The sequence below is a fragment of the Sphaerodactylus townsendi genome, linkage group LG16 (genome assembly GCF_021028975.2).
Source record: "Sphaerodactylus townsendi isolate TG3544 linkage group LG16, MPM_Stown_v2.3, whole genome shotgun sequence".
NCBI lineage: Eukaryota > Metazoa > Chordata > Lepidosauria > Squamata > Sphaerodactylidae > Sphaerodactylus > Sphaerodactylus townsendi.
In genome coordinates, this window is record NC_059440.1 from 24,450,823 (window position 1) to 24,473,871 (window position 23,049).

Consider the following 23,049-nt stretch of genomic DNA (forward strand, 5'->3'; position numbering starts at 1 on the left):
AATTCACTGAATCATAAAAGACACGATGCAATTGGGCTTCGTCTGGTTTAATAGATATCCGGACTCATTTCTGGCAGAGAAACCCGCTTTCACAGGTACGTGCCTTTGGAAACAGGAGGGGGAAACCGAGGGCTCTGATCCTTTCTTAGACTCTGGGCGTCGAGAGAGCTGGCAGCGATCAGCAAAATCCCAGCAGCGCAGGCACAAGCAGCACCACCTGCAGCCATCCAGTAGGCACAGCCGAGTTCATAAGTCACACCTGGAATTCCTAAAGTCACCTGGAAGAAAACTGAAGCAGTGAGCAAGCTGGGGCAGGGTGTCCATCAATCGACCGATCACATTGGTAGCCCACCTTCCCTTCAAGGAGCTCAGGGCCGCAAACATGATTCTGTCCTGGCAACTGGCCTTTACAACAACCCTGTGAGGTAGGCTAGGTTAAAAACCAGCATCCGGCCTAAAGTCATTCAATGATCTTTACGGCAAGGTGGAGATTTGAACCTGAGGCCATCTAATTTCAGTCCAACGCTCTAGTCATGATACCATACCGGCTGTTGGAGTTAGAGCAGTGATGGCGAACCTTTTCGAGACCAAGTGCCCAAATTGCAACCCAAAACCCACTTATTTATCGCAAAGTGCCAACACGGCAATTTAACCTGAATACTGAGGTTTTAGTTTAGAAAAAATGGTTGACTCAGAGGCGTGCGTTACTCGGGAGTAAGCTTGGTGGTAGTCGGTGGCTTGGCTTTGAAGCAACCATGCAACTCTCCCAACGGATGAATCAAGACCCTAGGAGGGTTTGCTCAGAAGCCAGCCCCATTGCCAGCAACCGAGCTTACTCCCAGGTAAAGGATCGCGCTTTAGTTCTTTGCATGAAAATCAGTGGGGTTTAACAGCGTTTAGCAGGGTTACCTACACTGCTTCCCCAAAATGAGGTCTTAGGTTTAATGCTAATAATCAAGCCCAGTGGCCCAGGCCAGCCTGGATGTGTGTGGGGTGGGGGGGACTCTGTTTTCGCGTGCCCACAGGGAGGGCTCTGAGTGCCACCTCTGGCACCTGTGCCATAGGTTCGCCACCACTGGGTTAGAGTGTCAGACCCAGGTTCGAATCCTCACTTTGTCATGGAAGCTTGCTTGGCTACTCTTGGCTGGTTATTTCCTCTCCACCTAACATACCTCACGGGGTTTCTGTGGCAGAGAGAATGCTTTAAACAGTTTAGGATTTCTGTCGGAGAGAATATCTAAATCGACAGCCAGTGCAAGGTTAAACCTTGGGATGGGCTTGGAAAATCCCTCACGAGCCCAAACATGGTGAATTTTTGTCAGACAACAATGCGGACGGCTAATAGGAATTTGCCTCAAACAAATAATTCTCTCCCGGGGGGGAAATCTGCTGTTTTCTCATAATATTAAACCACAATGAGCTTTAGTCTGTGGCTTTAGACCATACGTTCATATACATATATATATGCATTCATTCCTTTCATGGCTCAGTTTTTTAATGCTAGCGATTGTTCTGGGAAACAACACAGACAAACAGTCGATTGTGAGGAGACGCACATTAATATTAAAGCGGGGGGAGGGGGAGTTGCATACCCTTCAAAAAAACATAGAAAAATATGTTTCCTTGTACAGTTGGTAATACTGCATTGTCGTTCAATTTCATCATCTAATTCAGGCGTGTCCAACTCTGGTGCTTTTTCAGTGGAGAAATAATGCCCCCACCCAGTGGTGAGTTTCAAATAATGTAGCAACTGGTTGTTTACAAGCACCATTTTAACAACCGGTTCTGCCGAAGTGGTACGAACCTGCTGGATCCTACCACTGCCTCCACCCCCGTTATGATGAAGATGCTATTGAGAGAAGAGCTCCAAAAGGGTCAGGTTTTTTAAAATGGCAATCCTGCAGTGTTTCACCTCCAAATCTCCAGGAGTTTTCCAACATGGATCTGGTAACCGACACTCTGGCCCATTCCCTATGGGGGACCTGGTAACCCTAGCTCAGCCACAACCCGTTCCCTTAAAACAGCTGAATAGGGTCTCCCTCATCTGACACTTTAACATCCACTATATCGTAGAGATTGTACTGTATATTTCCTGTACCTTAGTGCCCCTGTTCTAACCTTCCTAACTGCCTCCAGGAACCGAATTTACCTCTAATTTATACTTCTGCACGGTGTCGATACCATACCAAAGGACAGCGATTGCACCAGCTAGACCTAGGGAAGAGAGAAAAATATTGCGTGTTGACTGCAAACTTTATCTCCCCCGATCCTGTGCCTTTAACAACAAGTAATAATACATCAACTTAGTAGGAGAAGCATTTCTTGGCCAGAAAAGGCAACAGGATTTGACCCACATTATTGTACACTCCACTTCTCCCCATTCACTCTTCACCGCACAGTATTCATTTGCTCAGCAGCGATCCAACGTATGGTAGTTATTCTTTCCAACTTATCCACCATGGTGGCTGATTTCCTACCTCCACATCCTACTGGAGCAAGGATGGGAGAATGGAGGTATTTCCAGGTAAAAACCGGAAAGTGATATCACCCTCACTCTAATATTTTGCTTTTACCATAGAGATTAGCAAAATCCTAGAGTATCAGTTACATCACTTCCAGGTTTTAGCCAGATGTGATGTCGGTGCTGATGCATCAACAACATATTTTTCCCCCATGTCCCACCCTCCAAAGTCTCCCAGGGATTCCAAGAAGAGGGAATCTGAGGGGGTGGAGACATAGGGGAGGGCCATCAGTGGGATGGCATGACATCACTTCCTGTGATCTTTTGTCTGCATTTTTCTCCCACAGGCCACCACTCAACAATAGGGAAAGCCATTAGGATCTCTCCTGGTCTCGCAGTTTGTGGCTTGGCTCTTCAGCCTGAGCCACTTGGCTGTTCAGTCATGAGCAAGCTACTTGACGACTGCTTTTCCCATGTAAGGAGAGAATATCAGCCTGCAGGTGGGACCTGTGGATGCCTCAGAATTACAGACTACAGAGATTTGTTCCCCTGGAGAAACTGGATGCTTTGGAGGGTAGACTCTGGTCCCTTCCGCACATGCAGAATAATGCACTTTCAATCCACTTCCACAATTGTTTGCAAGTGGATTTTGCTATTCCACACAGCTGCAAAGTGCGTTGAAAGTGGACTGAAAGTGCATTATTCTGCATGTGCGGAAGGGGCCTCTGTGGCATTGTACCTCACTGAGATCCCTTGCCCTCCCCCGTTTCACCTGAAAATCCCCTGCTGAAATCCCCTGCTCTCCCTGCTGAAATTCTGTGCGTAACTTGTTGCCAAAGGCACAGAAAGAGACCCAGTCAAAAAGGTGGCATTTGTTAGAAACGTGTTCGTGTTTGAGATCTTCCCAGAGCCGCAGCCCAGACAGAATAAGTTTGACTCACTCCCGCAAGAAGACTAAAGCCTCACTTACCTCCCAGGAGGAACAATGTCCCAGCTGCCAGGGAGAACTTGTATTTCCACAGGACTTTGTCACGAATCAGTTTGGTGCATTTCATCCCAGCAATGAAAAGGGGCATGGCGGCAAGCGTCAGGAAGCCAGTAAGGATGACCAAGACCCGGGTGGCCACAAAGACAGCTGCAAATAGAGGGGGGGAGTGATCATGGCATCTGAGGAAAGAAAATACCACCAGGGGCCGAGCAGCCAGAACTCTGCACTAGTGATCATTTTTGCCCACCTTGTTTGCAATTTTCTTTACGCAAACTTTTGCAATACAAATACTAACTCTTTTCCCCAATGGCATAAAAACAGGGTGTTTTTTTAAAAGACACACGTTGTACCTGCCACTATTTACCATCTTATATTATTCATAAGCAAACAATAAGATATATCGACAACAGTGCAATCTCAAGTACAACAATCTTAACACATCAAAGTACTCTACAACGTATATACACTCAAGACGTCCTGTCATATATTGCAGAATTCGCCAGGGTTGCCAACCTACAGCTGGTGTCTGGAGATCTGCCAGAATTACAGCCGGTTGCCTGACAATGGAGATCAGTTTCCCCAGATGAAATGGGAGCTAGAGTTAACAGTGAATGCTAAGGCTCAACACAACCTATAGATGTAGCATGGTAACCTGCGGGAGATATAGTATGTTGACCTGCTGGTGGCCTAAGCAGAGACTTAGGTTAATACACAGCGTGGTGGTTAATACACAGCGTGGTGTAGTGGTTAAGAGCAGGTGCACTCTAATCAGGAGAACTGGGTTTGATTCTCTGCTTCGCCACTTGAGCTGTGGAGGCTTATCTGGTGAACCAGATTAGCTTGTGCACTCCAACACATGCCAGTTGAGTCACCTTGGGCTAGTCACAGGTCTTTGGAGTTCTCTCAGCCCCACCCACTTCACAGGCTGTTTGTTGTGGGAGGGGGGAAGGGAAAGGAGACTGTAAGCCCCTTTGAGTCTCTTTACAGGAGAGAAAGGGGGATATAAATCCAAACTCTTCTTCTACTACTACTTGGATGACAGAACACCAAGGAATTCCAGGGTTACTATGCAGAGGCAGGTGACTTCTGAAGCCTCTTAGCCTACGGAGTCACCATGATTGGCTGTAACTTGACAGCACTTGCCGCCACCACCAGTCAGACAGTGTAAGATTGTTTTGAATAGTGGACCAGGTTTTGAGTGCAGAAGATCCTGTATCCATTCCTCAGTTTAAAAGATCTCGGATAACAGATCTGGGAATGGCCCCTCCCCGAAGTTCCTGGCATAAATAAATACCATGAACCTGGCTTCCTGGTTGTGTCTGGTCAACAAAGTGTTGTCGTTCGTTTGCTGTATTTCAAAGTCTGCTTCTGAAATTCCAATATGACCTGGAGATTCCATCCGAGATATGGATAAGGTTTCCCACCCACCCAAATAACTCGGACTCATTTTCCTTACCGGGGTGTTCGCTGAGATAGGAGATAGGAATATCACAAGTCCAGAGGTCAGCCACGTTATCAAATATGCACTCACTCCACAGACCCCGGCATCGGACGCTCAAGCCCACAGAAGATAAAGGATCCTTGGCGTCTTGCTGTACAAGGGAAATTTTTGGATAATGCAAATATAGGAAAAAATAGTGAAATGGAAAAAAAGTAAATTAAATGAAGAAATATCTAAATACATTTTGTAGAACCAGGTCTGGATGGTTCTACAAAATCCCCCCACCCCCAGAATTATTTTTAAAGCTTTATAATTTGCAACATTTCCATTTGCAAAATTTCTAATTTTGTTGGCCAGGAAGGGGAGGGGGGATTTCACCTGTCACTTTTTAATCAGCAAAGTTCTATATTTATAACCCTCCCCAAAAAAGTTGATATTTTGCAAATGCTACTCCCAAAATGTGCCAAGCCATAGCCCCTTTAAGGATATTTTAAAATGCTTCTGTGATCCCGAAATCTCCCTAGCGCTACAGTGATTAAGCACAGCTTTGGGACCCTGCGAGATACCTTAAGGGCATTGTTATTTCTCTGAGGAAACTGCAAGGGATAAGCAGAATGAAGCTTCCAAACCAACATTAAATAGTTAACTAAACTTGGCATCATGCTAAACCTAAGAATTAATTTTAAAACATTAAAAACACATAGATCTTTGAGCTTGGCAAGAGGGTTCTAGAAGTTTCTATCAGTCATGAGGCGAGTTTCCATTAACTTATTGGATGCCCATCTTTGAAATATGGTGAACCTCCTTGTGAGGAAGGCTGAGGACAGTGTAAAAAATAGAGAGAGGGGAGTGTGTATGTGTGTGTGTGTGTGTGTGTGAAACACCCACAGAATAAAGTGAATTGTTCCTCTCTTTTTGACCTTTCCAGGAGCACAGCAGATGCCACTGGCATTTATTGCCACCAATATATTTCTCAGGGCTTAGTGTTCCCATGACGATGGCATCATTTTCTCTTTTTTAAGCAGCTCGGCCAAAGTATTTCTTTGGTTCCAGCGTGAATGGAATTACCATCTATATCTTCTCAGGGAGAAAGGGGAAGGGACAATATTAGTTTGAAGACCAAAGTCTAGGGCCCCTTCCGCCCATGCAGAATAATGCATTTTCAATCCACTTTCACAACTATTTGCAAGTAGATTTTGCTGTCCCGCACTGTAAAATCCAGCTGCAAAGTGCATGGAAAATGGATTGAAAGTGCATTATTCTGCATGGGGCCTAGGTTAAGACGTCTGGGGAAAATGCCTCGTCCTGTTGCAGCTGACTTGGTGGGGGGGTCTCTTATGGGAAATCCTAATTCAGGCTCAAAGCAAAATTGTGTGACGCTGAGATGCACCTGCATTTGTTCAGCTTCTGAATTTTTCAGTATTGCCTTTCTATCCTATCTCATTACTTTGATGCCCCCTTTGTATGGACGATTTACACCAATTGCGCAAGATGATCAAGTTGCCCCCTAGGATCTGTCCATCGGTCTTCCCTCATGCTGTGTATCCCCAACCTGTTTCCTTTGTTACGAAAGGGTTCACATTTTGAGAATAGTTACCTTTTAAGAATAACTGGAAGATAGGAGTAATTGATGCGTGCACCATTATTGAGTGTACCAGCGTTACATTGTGTTATAGCTGTGATCGTCAGTTGCACAAGCTAAAATGAACTTTTTGAACAGTACGGTGAATGGTTAGGCAGAGAGACTGGGACCCCCCCCCCCCCCACACACACACACACAAGCTCCCCCACTGTGGTCATTTGGGATGCCTGCCACCAAATCCAACCCAATTCATTCATTCATTCATTGAATTTCTATACTGCCCCTCCCCTGATGGGCTCGGGGCAGTAAACTTCATGATACTTCACGATATAAAACCAAATATCTAAAACTATATCAGTTTTTTTGATTGTCAAGATATGAGCTTTGATGGTGCTCGGATTCTGAAAGACACAGTGCAACGGTTAGAGCGTCGAACTAGAGCAGGGGAGACCTGAGTTCAAATCTCCCTTCAGCCATGAGTGACTTGGGATCATTTACTCCCTCAAGGGACAGCCCAGCCTGCAAGGCAGTTGTCAGAGACCCATTTACACCCCCATAAGCAGGTGGGATGCAATGTATTTGACAGAGAGAAAGTTAATTCCTACCCGCCAGCAATCTGATTCGGCACACAGGATGAGAAGCAGAAGGCCCGAGACCCCCAACGCCATCGCCAACATATCCGCAGCCAATGCAGGTGCTGTGATTTTCATTCCCCTTTCAGCAAGAAGTTTTCTTTAGCAAAAAAAAATTCCTTTCCTTGGCAGCCAGCACACCAGAAGTTGAACCACAGCTGCAAGCAGAAGGGGCTGCAAGTAGGAACTTGGGGAAAGTCAGTATGTTCCCCCTAGCGGAACAAAAATAATATGCTTCCAAAGCAATGGCCCCTGCCATGGCAAATTCATTTTCTCCTTCTGAGCTTTGCTTCCTGTGTGGACGGGAAGGGTCTGGGTTGGATCCAGACAGCATTTCCACTCAGTTCTGCCCAAAGCCTCTCCTTTATTACAGCGTCCAGCGTGGTGTAGTGGTTAAAAGCAGATGGATTCTAATCTGGAGAACTAAGTGTGATTCCCCACTCCTCCATCTGAGTGGCAGAGGCTTATCTGGTGAACTAGATGTGTTTCCACACTCCTACATTCCTGCTGGGTGACCTTGAGCTAGTCACAATTCTCTCAGAACTCTCTCAGCCCCACCTACTTCACAAGGTGTCCGTTGTGTGGAAAGGAGAGTGTAGGCCATCTTGAGTCTCCTTACAGGAGAGAAAGGGGGGATATAAATCCAAACTCCTCCTCCTCTTCCTCCTCCTCTTCTTCTTCCACATCTGCTATTCCTGCAGTTCTTCAGAATGGCTTTTGGGGGTTGTCAAAAGGGTCTACTCTTTTTCACAAGGAGAAAAGCCAATTGTATCCGACCTTACAGAAAAGATCTGGCAAGTTTTAATGGGGAGAGGGCCTTCCCCCCCATATCGCTTCTCCCTAAAAGTGGTGAGAATATCATTGCTGTAGCCATTTACTACCCTTGTGAAATCAGTTGTCTTTGCCCCAAAACCCATTCTCATCTCACATCTGTCTGCATTATCAGCAAGCAACCTACTCACAACAAAGGGGATAAAATCTGTCAACATTCTCAGAAGGTGCTAGTTTTTTACAAGCAGGGAGGTAACAAAACTTCGATACTGTATATGAAATGGTGCAATCCTTACCTTTGAGTAAAATAAGTCACTAGGGTGACCAGAATAACTGGAATATCCAAAAGGCCTCGTCAGCAGGGACAAGATTAAATTATTTCTAATGTCTTTGTAGGATTCACAATATGACAGAAGAGGAAGAAGAAGAGGAAGAAGAAGAGGAAGAAGAAGAGGAAGAAGAAGAGGAGGAGGAGGAGGAGGAGAAGTCTCAAAGCAGCTTACAAACTCCTTCCCTTCCTCTCCTCAGAACAGATGCCTTGAGAGGCAGGTGAGACTGAGAGAGTTCTTAGAAAACTGTGACTATCCCAAGGTCATCCACTAGGCTTCATGTGTGTAGGAGCAGGGAATCAAAACCTGGTTCTCCAGGTTAGAGTCTGCTGCTCATGTGGAGGAGTGAGGAATCAAACCTGGTTCTCCAGATTAGAGTCCGCTGCTCATGTGGAGGAGTGAGGAATCAAACCCAGTTCTCCATATTAGAGTCTGCCACTTATGTGGAGGAGTGAGGAATCAAACCTGGTTCTCCAGATTAGAGTCCGCTGCTCATGTGGAGGAACAGGGAATCAAACCCAGTTCTCCAGATTAGAGTCTGCCGCTCATGTGGAGGAGCGGGAATCAAACCCAGTTCTCCATATTAGAGTCTGCCACTTATGTGGAGGAGTGAGGAATCAAACCTGGTTCTCCAGATTAGAGTCCGCTGCTCATGTGGAGGAACAGAGAATCAAACCCAGTTCTCCATATTAGAGTCTGCCGCTCATGTGGAGGAGTGAGGAATCAAACCCAGTTCTCCATGTTAGAGTCTGCCACTTATGTAGAGGAGTGAGGAATCAAACCCAGTTCTCCATGTTAGAGTCTGCCATTTATGTGGAAGAGTGAGGAATCAAACCTGGTTCCCCAGATTAGAGTCCACTGCTCTTAACCATTACACCATGCTGGCTAATAGAATATGGGCTATCATCTCAATTGCATTTGCATTACCTGGATTAGCCTCCTCTGCAGAGTCCCTCTGCCTTTTCCCCCTCCCCCAACGGACCTGGAGCCATTCTGGCATCCCTACACAGCCAACCTATTTCTGCCCATCTCTGCACGCTGCTGTCTCTCACGACGGGCTTGCCGCTTTAAGGCCGGGTGGCGGAGGTGGAGAGAGAAGGCGGATGCGTTGCTGCAGAGCTGGGGAGAAAGCAGAGAGCCAAGATGCCTGGTGACATCACCCCGCCAGCCTCCTCCCCAGCCAGAACGCAGACGCCCTGTGCAAGGGAGGGGGGGAGAGAGACCCAGGCAGCTGCGGAACCAGATCTCCCCCCATCGCCTGCCGCAGGGAATCCAGGCGTCCAGGGAGAACCACCAGACTGGCGGAAAGAGGAGGATGCTCCAGCATCTGTCATAAGACAGGTAAAAACCTGCTTCCGAGGGAATCGTTGCTGATTGCTTGGCAAAACACCTGCCCGGCAGCATCCTGGGTACCAGGCCCTCTGGGCAGGGATGCAGTAAAGGAAGGGATACTTTAGAAAAAGCGCTGGAAAGGGGGTGGGGAGGATGTTAGAGTAGGGAAGAGAGAAAATGTAAGTGCATCTCTGTGTGCACATGTTGTGGAGTTTCTGCTTCCCCAAGAGAGTGACCATGACGGGGGATTTCTGCAAGTGACCCTTGTGGTCTCTTCCAACTATGATTCTATGATTCTGTTAGGGCCAAATCCTCAAGGGGTTCATCACATTCCCAGCCCTGTTTCCTAGATTTTCTGGTGTTAAAAACCAAAATAAGGTGCTAGCAATAAAAGCACCGGCAATTTTTTTGGGGGGGAGGGCGGTCTTATTTGTGAAAATATTTGCACCTTTCAAAATAATTCTGGTGATAATCAGACTGACAAAGATAACATCACTCAAACATAATAAAATATATGTGCAAAGTGTACTTCGTTACTCTGTAAGGTATAGACCAGGTCTCTGCCTTTCACTGTTTCTAACAATGAGTGCGAAAGTGCTGGAATGATTGACAAGCACCTGGAACTTTTAAAAACATTATTTATTTAGTTATTTAGTTATTTTGGATTTGTATCCTGCCCGATCCCTGAAAGGCTGTGGGGGGTTACAACACAAGTCAAACAATGCATAGATATTAAAATATAAATCCTCATTTAAATTAACTTTAAAAATGATTAAGATGTGTTATTAAATATAGCACACATTTCAGAGTTAGATTTGTGCTGTTTCATTTTGACTCAGAATCTCCTGTATTCTTCAGGTCTCACTTATCAAACTGCACAGAGAACACTATGCACACTTATTGTTCCTCGTGGTTGGTTGTTTCTTGTGAGTGGGGGGCATTAAAAATATAACATGCACACCCACACACACAGGCTGAGGTCCAGATAAAACTGTGCCACTTATTCGTCTGATTATATCAAAGGGTCCTTAAAGGCCATTTGACACATATAACAGGTTGGAATGCGATGGCAGATTCATGAGTTCATACAATGGCTTTAGCACTAATTTTTAGTTTCCCTGTTTGTTTGTTTTAAAAAATCCCCAATTGCAAGTAGAAAACAAGTTTGCAGGTGAAATGCTTTCCTAGAACCTTTATTCTTGATACAGTAGTTTTCTCCTTGCAGGGAGTTCTCTATCAAAAGTCAATCCCATTGCCACCTACAGTATAAAAAAAGGTACAGCTGTTTTTGCTATCCTCACCTGCCTGTATAGATGGAATCTTAAGTCCTCCTTGTGTCCCAGCGGCATTAGAAACCACATCAGTTCTAAGCAATGTTTTGTTCCTTGTAGGAAAACCCACAATGATCCCTCCCGCCGTGACCACGCCTTCCAGCGATGTGATCTTCCCTAGCCTTACTGCTCAGGAACTGTGGCGGCCCCAAGTGACAGGCTACGCCGGCTCCATCACCCGCCACATCAGCCACCGCGCCAACAACTTTAAACGACACCCAAAAAGGCAGAAACATATCCGGCCGTCCCCTCCCCCTCCGCCGAATACCCCTTGCCCTATAGATCGAATCCACTTTGGGGAGCTCCACCCTCAGCGATCCTTTCTGGAACTGTTATTCAATGGGTTCATCCTTTTTGGGATCGAGTTCAGCTATGCCATGGAGACCGCCTATGTGACTCCAGTATTGCTGCAGATGGGTTTACCAGATCAGCTGTATGGGATGGTTTGGTTTATCAGCCCAATTCTAGGTAAGTTGTTCTGCGGTCTGACAAAAAGTTATTTGCCTGTAAGGACTATGAAAATCTGTGGGGCTCAAATGTATCACAGCCAACTTAGTATGGAAAAAAAAGCAGCTGGGTCAATATGAACCCATTGTCTCCTGATTCAGACTCCTGTGTTATCTACTCTGACTGTGGTTTTGGGCATAGAAGAGTTTTTCCCAACTTTTATTTCTGGACTGAAACTGAGGAATGAGCTTGGCAGCTTAACACAAATCTTTCCCACTTCCCTGAATGTACTTCCTAATAAACATTTACCTTACACCCTTTTAAGCGGTGTGTTAGCTGCTTCTCTGTGTAGTAAACTCCAACCAGATGTGTTTCTCTCCGTGGCACGGTGTGGAGTGACTGTATGGTGGGCTATATGTTTTGCCCACCTGACAGAGATTTAGTTGGTATGGAGGAACATTTGTTGGTATGGAGGAACACCCCACCCCATATATAAAGTGTCTCAGCTCAGATGCAGGCTGGCCACCTGTCAGGTCTTCAGACTGAAGTCAATAAATGGACTCTGGATTCTTGATCAGAAGTCTTTATTGGACACAACTAGTACCTGGTTTTTTGCAAAGCCAGTTCTGCCAGGTTATGGAAATACAGCCAAATTTTTCCCTGAAGATTCCCACCCTCCCTGTTTCCCATGGAATGTGAAAACAACACAACCAGAGGTGGGATCCAGCAGGTTCTCACAGGTTCCTGAGAGTAGGTTACTAATTATTTGTGTGTGCCGAGAGTGGGTTACTAATTGGTGATTTTGCCACGTGATTTTTGCCTTAGTTACGCCCCTCCTCTCAGCAGTAGCGTGCAGAACTTGAAGCAGTCTAGCAGGAGGTGCACCGGCGTGCGTGGCAGCCTGCGCCTGCGTGCATTCGTTTCCCGCCCAAGGACTGGCGCAGCGGCTGCATCCTTGCCACAGCCCCGCCCAGGAATGCCCTGCCCCCAGAATGCCCGGCCACGCCCCATTGGCGCTATGCCACATTTGAATCCCACCACCATGGGAACCTGTTACTAAAATTTTTGGATCCCACCACTGAACACAACTGAAAGAAAGATGTTTGGGAGTCGAGTATCTCAAGGACAGCGCAATGATAGTGTTCAGCCACCTGCCCCGCTGGGCCGGTACCAGGGTTGCTTCCAGTTTAGCTACAGTTACAAGCATCAAAGGAAATGAAAGAGCATGGAAACATATTAAAGGTGAAGACACTTCCCCCCTTCCCACAGACAGGTGTGAGCCCTTGCACCTCTCCACAGTCACTGATGTCAGGCCCTTTCCTGACACCTCCTTGCTGAGACTTAGACCTCCCTGTGCCAAATTGTTCCCAAAGCTCCCCAGCCAGACCAGGTTGAATGTTGCTGATGATTCCATGCTTTCTCTCCTCGCAGGATTCCTACTGCAACCCTTGCTGGGGGCGTGGAGTGACAGGTGCGGTTCCCCCTTTGGCAGAAGAAGGCCTTTCATTCTGGTTCTGGCTATTGGTAATGTTGTTTTTAACTTTCACTCTGCCGAGGCAGCTCGGCTTGGGCAGGCTGCCATAAAAACAGCACTGTCTGGGCTTTGCCAAATGCCATTTCTGCAGGTACTTGCACAGGTCCTTTATCCTTGTTGGCTACTGCCGGGCATCGTTTGGATCACGGGCAGCTTCAGCAGGATTCAAAATCTTCTTAGGATCAGATAGCAGGTTTTGGACAGGGAGAAAGAGTGATTTGCAAGAGGCCATAACTTGAAGTCTCAAGCCAGAGCAGGGAGCAAATTGCTAGAGAGTAGAAAGTTACAAGTGCAAAGACATAAGTTCTAATGGAGGTAGTTAGTCTGCATGGGGGTTGTACTGAATGTTCCTCTGTACAAAAACAGCATCACTGCACATAGAAAATTACCATTGTCAAGGATAAAAGCTAGGCTGAAGCCCTTCTCTTTGACAGAGCAATTTTACATCTGTGGAGAATGATTTGTTTTAAAGGACGAGCATTCAATCAGCAAGGTGGTTAAGAGCAGCAGATTCTAATCTGGTGAACAGGGTCTGTTTAATTTTAGTCCAGTTTACTATCTCACCCTTTCCGGGGCACAGGTCAGACTCAGGGCAGCTAACAACAACATTGACATAACAATATCATATACAATAATTCTGTAAAGCATTTAAACACACAACTTAAAAGCATAAATAACTTTCAGTAACACCAATAAAACATGATAAATCCAATTGCACCAGTGATATGTAACTAAAATTCATTGTCAATTCAATTGGGTATTTATTACTCCATGAATTCAGCTCTCGCCTTTCAGTAATGGTCTAAATTGTAATAGTAAGAAAGAGGGGAGTGTTTCTCCACTCCTCAACATGAAGCCTGCCAAGTGACCTTGGGCCAGTCACAGTTCTCTCAGAACTCTCTCAGCCCCACCTTCCTCACAAGGTGTCTGTTGTGAAGAGAGGAAGGGAAGGAGTTTGTAAGCCACTTTGAGACTCCCTGTGGTTAAGAAAACTGGGATATAAATCCAAACACCTCCTCCTCCTTCAGGACTGCTTCAGGCTAATCTTACATTTAATGTGGGGTTGGACTAGATGACCTGCATGGACCCTACCAGCTCTATGACTACTCTCTATTCTATGAGATGCCCTCACATGTAGTTGGAAGAGGCACAGCCAGATGACCCCCTCCAAGAGAACTAGTAGGAAATACCAGGACCATGGATAGCTCCAAGGGGCTCAATGGGTTGCCGAGTTCAATTAAGCCTTTCTGATGGGTAGCCATGTTGGCCTACGATAGAACATCAAAATTCATGTCCAGCAGCACCTTAAAAAGACAACAGTTCCTTTTTGCAAGCAGCAGGTCATTACTGATTGGTTTTTAAGGTGATACTGGACATGAATCTTACTCTTCCATTGAGCCTTGTAGCCTGGTGCGCCCCCACGGATTACTCTAAGACCCTCCCCTCTATGGGAGTAAAAAAGGAGCTATTGCCTGATCTGGAGTCCTATATTCTTTCACCTCTCTCCTCCATGCTTTGTGAACTAGCCAAAGGTCACCCAGCAGGAATGTAGGAGTGCGCAAACACATCTGGTTCACTAGGTAAGCCTCTGTCAGGTGGAAGAGTGGGGAATCAAACCTGGTTCTCCAGATTAGAATCCACCTGCTCTTAACCACTACACCACACTGGCTCTCTAGCTTGGGATACACCAACTGCCCCCTCCTGTTAGTCACACCCTGAGATTTGATCTAAGCATTCAGCAAAATGAGTCAAGAGAGTTTTGAAAGAGAAGAAAGGATTGCACCCCCTCAGACTACAGATGAGGGAATTACAATTTTTGAAAGATTCCGTGAGAGGGGGAGAAAACCCACCCTGCCAGTAGAAAACTAGCAAACCAGGGTGAAAGATTTTAGTACTTTTAACATCTGTTTAAAAATAATAATTGTAATCCTCAACAGAAATAGAAAAGATTCTAGTATCAAGCTCTCCATGCTGTGATAACGTTTCTGATTTAAAAGCAGCTGGGGTTAACTGGTATAAACATTAGGTTGTAGAATGGTTGTAGTATAGGTGATTGGTCATTGCTAGGGCAAATGCAGGATTGTCAATTTTTCCCATCTGGCCTGACTGGATTCCTTCCTTGCAGGAGCATTGCTAGGACTCTCTTTTATGCTGAACGGCAGAGACATTGGAATCGCGTTGACTGACACTGCGAATAATCACAAATGGGGAATCACGTTCACCATCTGCGGAGTCATCCTAATGGATTTCTGCGCCGATTCTGCCGACAATCCCAGTCATGCGTACATGATGGATGTGTGTAGCCCATCAGATCAAGACCGAGGACTCAATATCCATGCCTTGCTAGCTGGTAAGCCTCTGATATCTGTCTGCCTGTTTAGGCTGCTATCGTCTGAAGCAGGTCTCTGGAGAGGCACTGTCTGCCTGTCTGCCATTTTGATAGTGAAAATATTTATACTCTGCCTTACCTCCTCAAACCAACCACTCCTTTTCTGTCTTTGCCCTGATTATCTTTGTGCATTGCTCCAAGTTGCAGTTTCTAACCTGATTATCGCTTCATGTAAACTACCCCTCAGTTTTCCAGACATTTGTGCAGAGAGATTCCCAAGAACAAAACTCTTAGCCCAGGCTAGTTTAATCACAAAATGCTCAGACAGGGTTGCCAACTCCTGGTTGAGATATTCCTGGAGATTTGGGCAGGGGGGTCTTGGGAGACCAGGAATGGGGGGGGGGGAGATTTCAGCAGGGTATAATGGCATAGAGGCTGTCCTCCAAAGGAACCATTTTGCTTAGGGGAACTGGTCTCTATCTGCTGGAGATCAGTTGTAAATCTAGAAGATTTCCACGCCCCGTGTGGATGTGGGCAACCAATCTCTTGCTTCCAGAGACTTTCCAGAATAGGGTCTATCCAGTTTATCTACAATTCAGCACATATTTTCAGCCTGTATACCTCTTTTTCACAGCTGGAAAATCTTTAATTCCGGAGTTTTGCTTTGGTTATGGGGTAGGCATTGCTGGGTTTCTGAATTCTGGAAGCTGTAGTGTAACACTGTGTTCATGGCAAAGGAAGATTCAAACTGGAGACTTCCTGATGCACAACATTTCACATATTTATACTCCCATTTTCTCCCCAATAGAGTCCCAACCTGGCTTTTGACATCATTCTGTCCTTCTGAATTTTAACCTCAGCACAACAATCTTGCGAGGTAGGTTAGGCTGAGCGAAACAGCAACTGGGCTAGAGGTCATGCCCCTCCCCATTCTGCCATGGAAGCTCTCTGGATGACCTTGGACCAGTCTCTTTCTCTTGGCCTAGCTGACCTCACAAGGTTGTTGTTTTGAGAATAAAATGGAGGAGAGAAGAAAGATGCTGCAAGATGCTTTGAGTCCCCATCAGGGAGGAAACCTGGGTATAAATATCTAAAGAAGGGAAGAAACTCAATGTATCATTTACAGAATTGCAGGTTTCCCCCCATAACATTGTGCTCACTCTAGCTGCAAGTTCTTTCCTTGTTGAGCATAAAATAGCCCACGATCAGACTCTCAACCTGTTTTACCTAATTTAGATTTATCTGGATCACAATTTTGTTTAATAGGGTGGTACCAACTGTGGGCAACGAAAGGGAAAAAGGCTTCAGTTGGTGCTACTGAGTGTGCCCTGCTGTAAGTGCCCTGCTCGGTTGCAAAATCTGACAAGCGGATGTTTTTATTGCTGTCCCAGCTCAGAAGGGGTTTGGATTACACTAGCCTGGCTAATTTGGGAGTTATTTTTCATCTCTCTTGCATCTGAGCACCAAGTCTAAAGTAAGACGGAAAAGCTCTGTTATAATCAGCATCTCCTGTTACTACATTCCCTCAAGCAGAAAATGCTCCTCCTTGCTCACAGAAAATCAGCAAGGAGGGCATAAGCTTCCCTCCGGCAGGCTACTTTTCTGCTAGCGAGGTCATCCCTTCCGATGCTTCCAAGGTGAAAATGATGGCGATTCAACTGCAATCCCCTCTTCTGAGATCGAGAATCTTTGAATCTACTCTGCTGCTTTATGTCCACTGAGGTTCCTTTAGACAATATTATTTCAATGCACTCCAGCAATGGTTCGCAACTGGATCCTCCTTTTACACAGGACAATCCGGTTGCAAGCAATTGCTAAGGTTCGTTATTCACTGTGTGTGTGAAAGGGACTTACCTAAAGGAGCTAGCCTCGCTGTTGTAACCATATATATCATAAGTACCATCTCTTGTCTGGAAAAACTCACAGCAGGGGACTCCAAGCTAGGCCCCTCCAGATCAGTGTTTCCCAACCTTTTCGAGGTCAGGGTACCCTTGACCTCATTCTTCATTTCTCATGGTACCCCTGCCACCACCCTCCACCTTCCCCTCCCATTGCCCCTGCTTGCCACACACCCCACCTTCCCCTCCCAGGGTGAAGGGAAGCACTGGGGTGGTGGTGGCTGCTGACCTTGTGGCAGGCCCTGCCCCATGGGCCAGCTCCATGTCCTTGCTGCTGTTGGTGGGAGACACCACAAAAATGAGGGGGGGGCAGTAGTGTTGCCGCGGTATCCCCGGGACATGCTCACAGCACCCCAGGGTACCACGGAACCCTGGTTGAGAATGGCTGCTCCAGATGTTCACGGACTACAATTCCCATCAACTCTGCCAACATGCCATGCTGGCAAGGGCTGATGGGAATCATAGTCCATGAACATCTAAAGGGCCATATCTTGGAGACCCCTACCCTAGGTCAACTGTGACTTAATGGCATTTTCCACCACTACCATCCACAGAATCACATGATTACAGACGGGGACTCTAGAATAGTCAACTAGTTGAGAGGATCATCTCAACTCTGTTCTCCCTTTCCCTCCCAAGGTCTTGGAGGTGGCTTTGGCTATGTTGTCGGAGGCATTAACTGGGACAGGACCGGCTTTGGAAGAGCAGCGGGGGGCCAGCTTCGCGTCATCTACATTTTCACCTCCATCACGTTGACGATTGCCACCGTCTTGACTCTGGTCAGCATTCCCGAGAGGCCCTTGCAGTCTTTCGGCAAGAAGAAGAAGGTCATGAAGAGCCCCAGCCTGCCGCTTCCTCCGTCTCCGCCTCTCCTTTTCGAGGACTGTGCCAGCGAGAACCTCGACTCGCAGAACTCCATTCATTTATACGGCAGCTTCACCAGCCCCATTTCTCCCCTCAGTCCCCTCACGCCAAAATATGGCAGCTTCATCAGCAGGGACAATTCCTTGACAGGCCTCAGTGACTTTGCCTCCTCGTTCGGGACCTCTAATATTGACAGCGTGCTGATCGATTGCTTCACGGCGGGACACGATGGCTACTTGGCTATCCCTTCCAGCTTGCCCAGGCAAACCTTAAGCATGAGTTTCCCCCGGGCTCCAGAGGGATTTTATTGTCACGAAATCACATCTTTGGACCCAGGGGAGAATGCCGGGACTCCAGGGCCCGATGGAGAAGGTCTGAGGGTGGGTTCCTTAGATGCCATCAAACCACGATCGTCAGGGATTCTGAAAAGACCCCAGACTTTGGCTATCCCTGATATCATCACAGGCAACATTCCTGAGAGCAGCAGGAAACGGAACGTCACCTTCAGCCAACAGGTGAGTAGGGGGGTGGGTGGGGGAAAGAAGGGCTGGTGTTTGTTTGAGGGAAGGTGGAGTGATGCAGCCCAATCTTGTCAGATCTCAGAAGAAGAGTTTGGATTTATACCCCACCTTTCTCTCCTGTAAGGAGACTCAAAGTGGCTTACAAGCTCCTTTCCCTTCCTCTCCCCTCAACAGACACCTTGTGAGGTAGGTGGGGCTGAGGGAGTTCTGAGAGAACTGTGACTAGCCCAAGGTCACCTAGCAGGAATGTAGGAGTGCGCAAACAGATCTGGTTCACCAGATAAGCCTCTGCCACTCAGGTGGAGGAGTGGGGAATCAAACCCGGTTCTCCAAATTAGAATCTACCTGCTCTTAACCACTACACCACGCTGGCTAAGATGGGTCCGTAGTTGGATGGGAGACCACCAGGAAAGGGTCTGGAAAGGAAGGCCATGGCTAAGCACCTTAGCTTTTCCCTTGCCGGGGTCATCATAGGTCAGTTGCAACTTGACAACATACATGTTTATTCAAATTTTTTAAAATTCTGCTTCTTTCCAAGAACTAATGCAACTGTTTGCTGAAGCTCTCCAGCATGGTGTAGTGGTTAAGAACAGGTGCACTCTAATCTGGAGAACAGGGTTTGATTCCCCGCTCTGCCGCTTGAGCTGTGGAGGCTTATCTGGTGAACCAGATTAGCTTGTGCACTCCAACACATGCCAGCTGGGTGACCTTGGGCTAGTCACAGTTCTTCAGCCCCATCCACCTCACAGGATGTTTGCTGTGGGGGGTGGAGAGAGGAATGCGATTGTCAGCCCCTTTGAGTCTCCTTACAGGAGAGAAAGGGGGGATATAAATCCAAACTCTTTTTCTTCTGTCTAACCTAGTGCCTCATATAAGCAACGCTGCATTACCTTGATTGATTATTTATTTATGATAGGCACAAGGAGCCTTAAGGAAGAGGCACTCCAGACGTGGGAGCTTGAAGAGCCCCTAGTTCAACGGCTTTCAAAAGGATTAGGGAAATTCCAGGAGACAGATAAATGCATTAAAAGCCACCACAGGTTACACTTGTTCATTGTGAAGTAGCTGGTTTTGGACACAGAAAATTGGATGGGGTGAGCCTTTGATCTGACCGAGAACAATAGTTATTACTATGTTCTTATGAAAGCTTGCAAAAAGTCACGGTGGATAAATTTGTAGGCAGCCATGATGGTTAAACATGGAACTTCCAGGTTCTGAGGCAGTGTACCTCTGAATACTATTCTAAGAACAGTCAGTCTTCATGCCTGAGCTTTCTGGAAGTCTCCGAGTGGGCACCGTTAGACATGGAACGCTGGTAGGAACCAGCCAGGCACTGTGTGCGTTTTTCTTCCTGCATTACGTCTCTCCATCCGGTTGCCCACTCCCAACGTGGAAGGAGCAGCCCGGCTACCGTGTTTAATGTGCGGGGACTTAGTTGTCAATCAAAGCGGAATGCCATATTCAGTGTCGTTTGTTGGGTGGGGTTGCTGCGTTTTCCGCTGATTTTGCAACGCTGCTTGCGGCCCAGGTAGCAAACATTTTGCTGAACGGGGTGAAGTATGAGAGCGATCTGAACGGGTCGAGCGAACTTTGTGAGCAGCCACTGTCCATGAAGCTCCTGTGCGCCACCATCTGCCACATGCCCAAGGCCCTGCGCAATCTCTGCATCAACCACTTCCTAGGTAAGCCAAAGTGAGATGCTCTTCCACGGTGGCTGAGGATGCTGCATTTCATAGTGGGGGCTCCCTTGCCAGAGAACTCAGGATGGCCCGTGTAAGGGTCACCACCTCCAGGTTGGGAAAGTAGACGGAGAGACGGAGACTAGCCCAAGGCCATGCAGCAAACTCCCACAGCAAAGTGAGGATTCAAACCTAGGATCTGGTACAACATACTGTTCCCAGTGATGTTCTCTTTGTTTCTTCTCCATCTTCTGGTTTCTCCTCCAGGCTGGCTCTCATTTGAAGGGATGCTCCTCTTCTACACAGACTTCATGGGGGAAGTGGTCTTTCAAGGGGACCCCAAAGCGCCCCACAATTCTGAAGAGTATCAGAAGTACAACGCAGGCGTGACCATGGGGTGCTGGGGAATGTGCATCTATGCATTCAGCGCGGCCTTCTATTCTGGTATGGAACCTCTCACGCACTTTGTCCTGGTCAGAGAGGGTGTCTGCCCCCATCCTAAGAAGACTTGGCGGGCACCAGAGAAGGTGGCGCCCATGAGCATCACACTGGGCCAGCATGGTGCAGTGGTTAAGAGCAGGTGCACTCTAATCTGGAGAAACGGGTTTGATTCCCTGCTCTGCTACTTGAGCTGTGGAGGCGTATCAGTTGAACCAGATTAGCTTGTGCATTCCAACACCTGCCAGCTGGGTGACCTTGGGCTAGTCACAGTTCTTCGGCGCTCTCTCAGCCCCACCTACCTCACAGGGTGTTTGTTGTTGGGGGTGGGGGGAAGGAGATTGTCAACCCCTTTGAGTCTCCTCACAGGAGAGAAAGGGGGGATATAAATCCAAACTCTTCTTCTTCTTGGGCCCCCTGAACTGCGCTGTTTCCATTTTCTCTACTGATCTGATTCCCATGGTTTGTTTGTGTTTTTGCAGCCTCACTGGAGAAACTGGAAGAATATTTCAGTGTCCGCACACTCTATTTTATAGCATATCTGGCCTTTGGACTGGGCACCGGCCTAGCTACGCTGTCCAGAAATATCTATGTGATTTTATCGCTATGCATAACTTACGGCATTTTGTTTTCTACGCTCTGCACGCTTCCATACTCTCTGCTGTGCGACTATTACCAGAGTAAAAAGGTAAGTCTTCCAATGGACAGCCTGCAGATTCTTTTATACCTAGGGCAGGAGGTTCTGCCTAGTGGGTAGATTTTGCAATTGTGCAGAAAAGTGGACATTAAAAAAAAACTGGGATAGGACAATCCTCCTAGCAGCCTAATAATGACCGAACATCCTCTAAGTAGGATATGACAAGGTCACTGTGTGGAGAAGATGGCAAAATGATACCCCCGCACTAGATTTTATACCATCTCTGGCACTGCCCTGTATCACATCCGTTTTTGGCATTGCCTGTCCCCTCCCGGCTTTAGGGTCGGACGTTATTGATTAATAATGATTAATATGGATTTTATGATAATGCTGCCATTGTGTTTTTAAGAGATTTTAATCTCTAGCAGAACTAGCAGAGGGGAGGACAGGAATAGGAGACATCGCTTAATAGAAAAAGAGGTGGAAGTGTGGGGATTGGGTTAGTTAAGCTAAATGAATTTATAATATCTCAGAGAGGGAAAATTGAGTGATGGGAAATTTTGCGGTCACTTATCTCTTACTCACCCCTCTCCAGTTATTCTTTGCTGGTATCCAATTTGTCATAGTTAAATGGAACCTGCACATTCAGTAACGTTGCCAGCTCTGGGGTAGGAAATACCTGGAGATTCCAGGGTGAACCCTATGGAAGGCAAGGTTTGGAGATGCCAGGTACCTCCGTGGGGTATAATGGAGGTATACTCTCATCTAAGAAGAAGAAGAAGAAGAAGAAGAAGAGTTTGGATTTATACCTCCCCTTTTTCTCCTGTAAGGAGATTCAAGGTGGCTCACAAGCTCCTTTCCCTTCCTCTCCCCGCAACAGACGCCTTGTGAAGCAGGTGAGGCTGAGAGAGTGCCTAGAGAACTGTAACTAATCCAAGGTCACCCAGCAGGAATGTAGGAGTGTGGAAACACATCTGGTTCACCAGATAAACCTCTGCCACTCAGGTGGAGGAGTACGGAATCAACCCTGGTTCTCCAGGTTAGAATCCACCTGCTCTTAACCACTACACCACGCTGGCTAAGCAAATCATCCTTCTCACACGTTCCTTCCACCCTGTCTTCCCTCTCTCTGAACAGTTTACAGAATCCAGCGAGGACGGCACAAAAAGAGGGATGGGAGTGGACATCTCCCTGTTGAGCTGCCAATATTTCCTTGCGCAGATCCTCGTCTCCATCGTAATGGGACCCTTGACATCGCTGGTGGGCAGTGCAAATGGGGTGATGTACTTTGCCAGCTTGGTCTCCTTCGTCGGCTGCTTGTATTCGTCCCTCTGCGTCGTCTACGAGATCTTCCCGGGCGAGGACCTGGTTGAAGAGCAGCAGCCGCTGTTGCTCAGCGCATGATGAGGGGTTGAGGAGACACCCCGTGTCACAAGCCATGTTGTTTGCCACCAGAGTGCCGAATCAGGAAGGACAGAGGAAGCACGATTAGTCGAACTGGGAAATCGAATAAAAATCACACACGATAGCTTTGCCGTTTTTTAACTGAAGGAGGAACGTTGGGATTTTTACCCTGAAAATAACAAGAGGGCTCAAAGGCACGCACAGCAAAATGTCCTTTGGTTTGTGCACTGCTATTAAACCAAGGAACACCCAGAGTCTCTTTATCTTTCCAAAACTAATAGGCTTCCTTCGTTGTAAGGGACTCCATTTCAAATTGGAGAGGATATAGTTTCCTAGTCTAGCAGACTGGGATGGATATAGATGCAGGACCCATGTTCTGCCCTCCCAATTCCAAGATGGAGAAGAAGGTTAAAAAAACACAGTCACAATAG

The 23,049-nt window shown here is 46.9% G+C and overlaps 2 protein-coding genes across 2 annotated transcripts; one reads left to right on the plus strand and one right to left on the minus strand.

Moving 5' to 3' along the window:
- Positions 1 to 40: 40 nt before the first annotated feature.
- Positions 41 to 9,353, minus strand: LOC125445762 (claudin-16-like). Its single transcript, XM_048519084.1, has 6 exons — positions 9,132 to 9,353; positions 7,078 to 7,262; positions 4,906 to 5,041; positions 3,432 to 3,596; positions 2,150 to 2,214; positions 41 to 278 (listed from the first exon to the last, which is right to left on the minus strand). Exons 2-6 carry the CDS (start codon positions 7,180 to 7,182, stop codon positions 90 to 92), a joined length of 660 nt encoding a protein of 219 aa, XP_048375041.1. The 5' UTR covers positions 7,183 to 7,262; positions 9,132 to 9,353; the 3' UTR covers positions 41 to 89.
- On the plus strand, positions 9,237 to 22,742 carry SLC45A1 (solute carrier family 45 member 1). The gene is made up of 9 exons (XM_048519082.1): positions 9,237 to 9,545; positions 10,928 to 11,335; positions 12,746 to 12,838; positions 14,974 to 15,198; positions 17,715 to 18,454; positions 19,989 to 20,142; positions 20,407 to 20,583; positions 21,060 to 21,265; positions 22,352 to 22,742. The coding sequence occupies exons 2-9, from the start codon at positions 10,939 to 10,941 to the stop codon at positions 22,616 to 22,618; spliced, it is 2,259 nt and encodes a 752-aa protein (XP_048375039.1). The 5' UTR covers positions 9,237 to 9,545; positions 10,928 to 10,938; the 3' UTR covers positions 22,619 to 22,742.
- Positions 22,743 to 23,049: the final 307 nt, after the last annotated feature.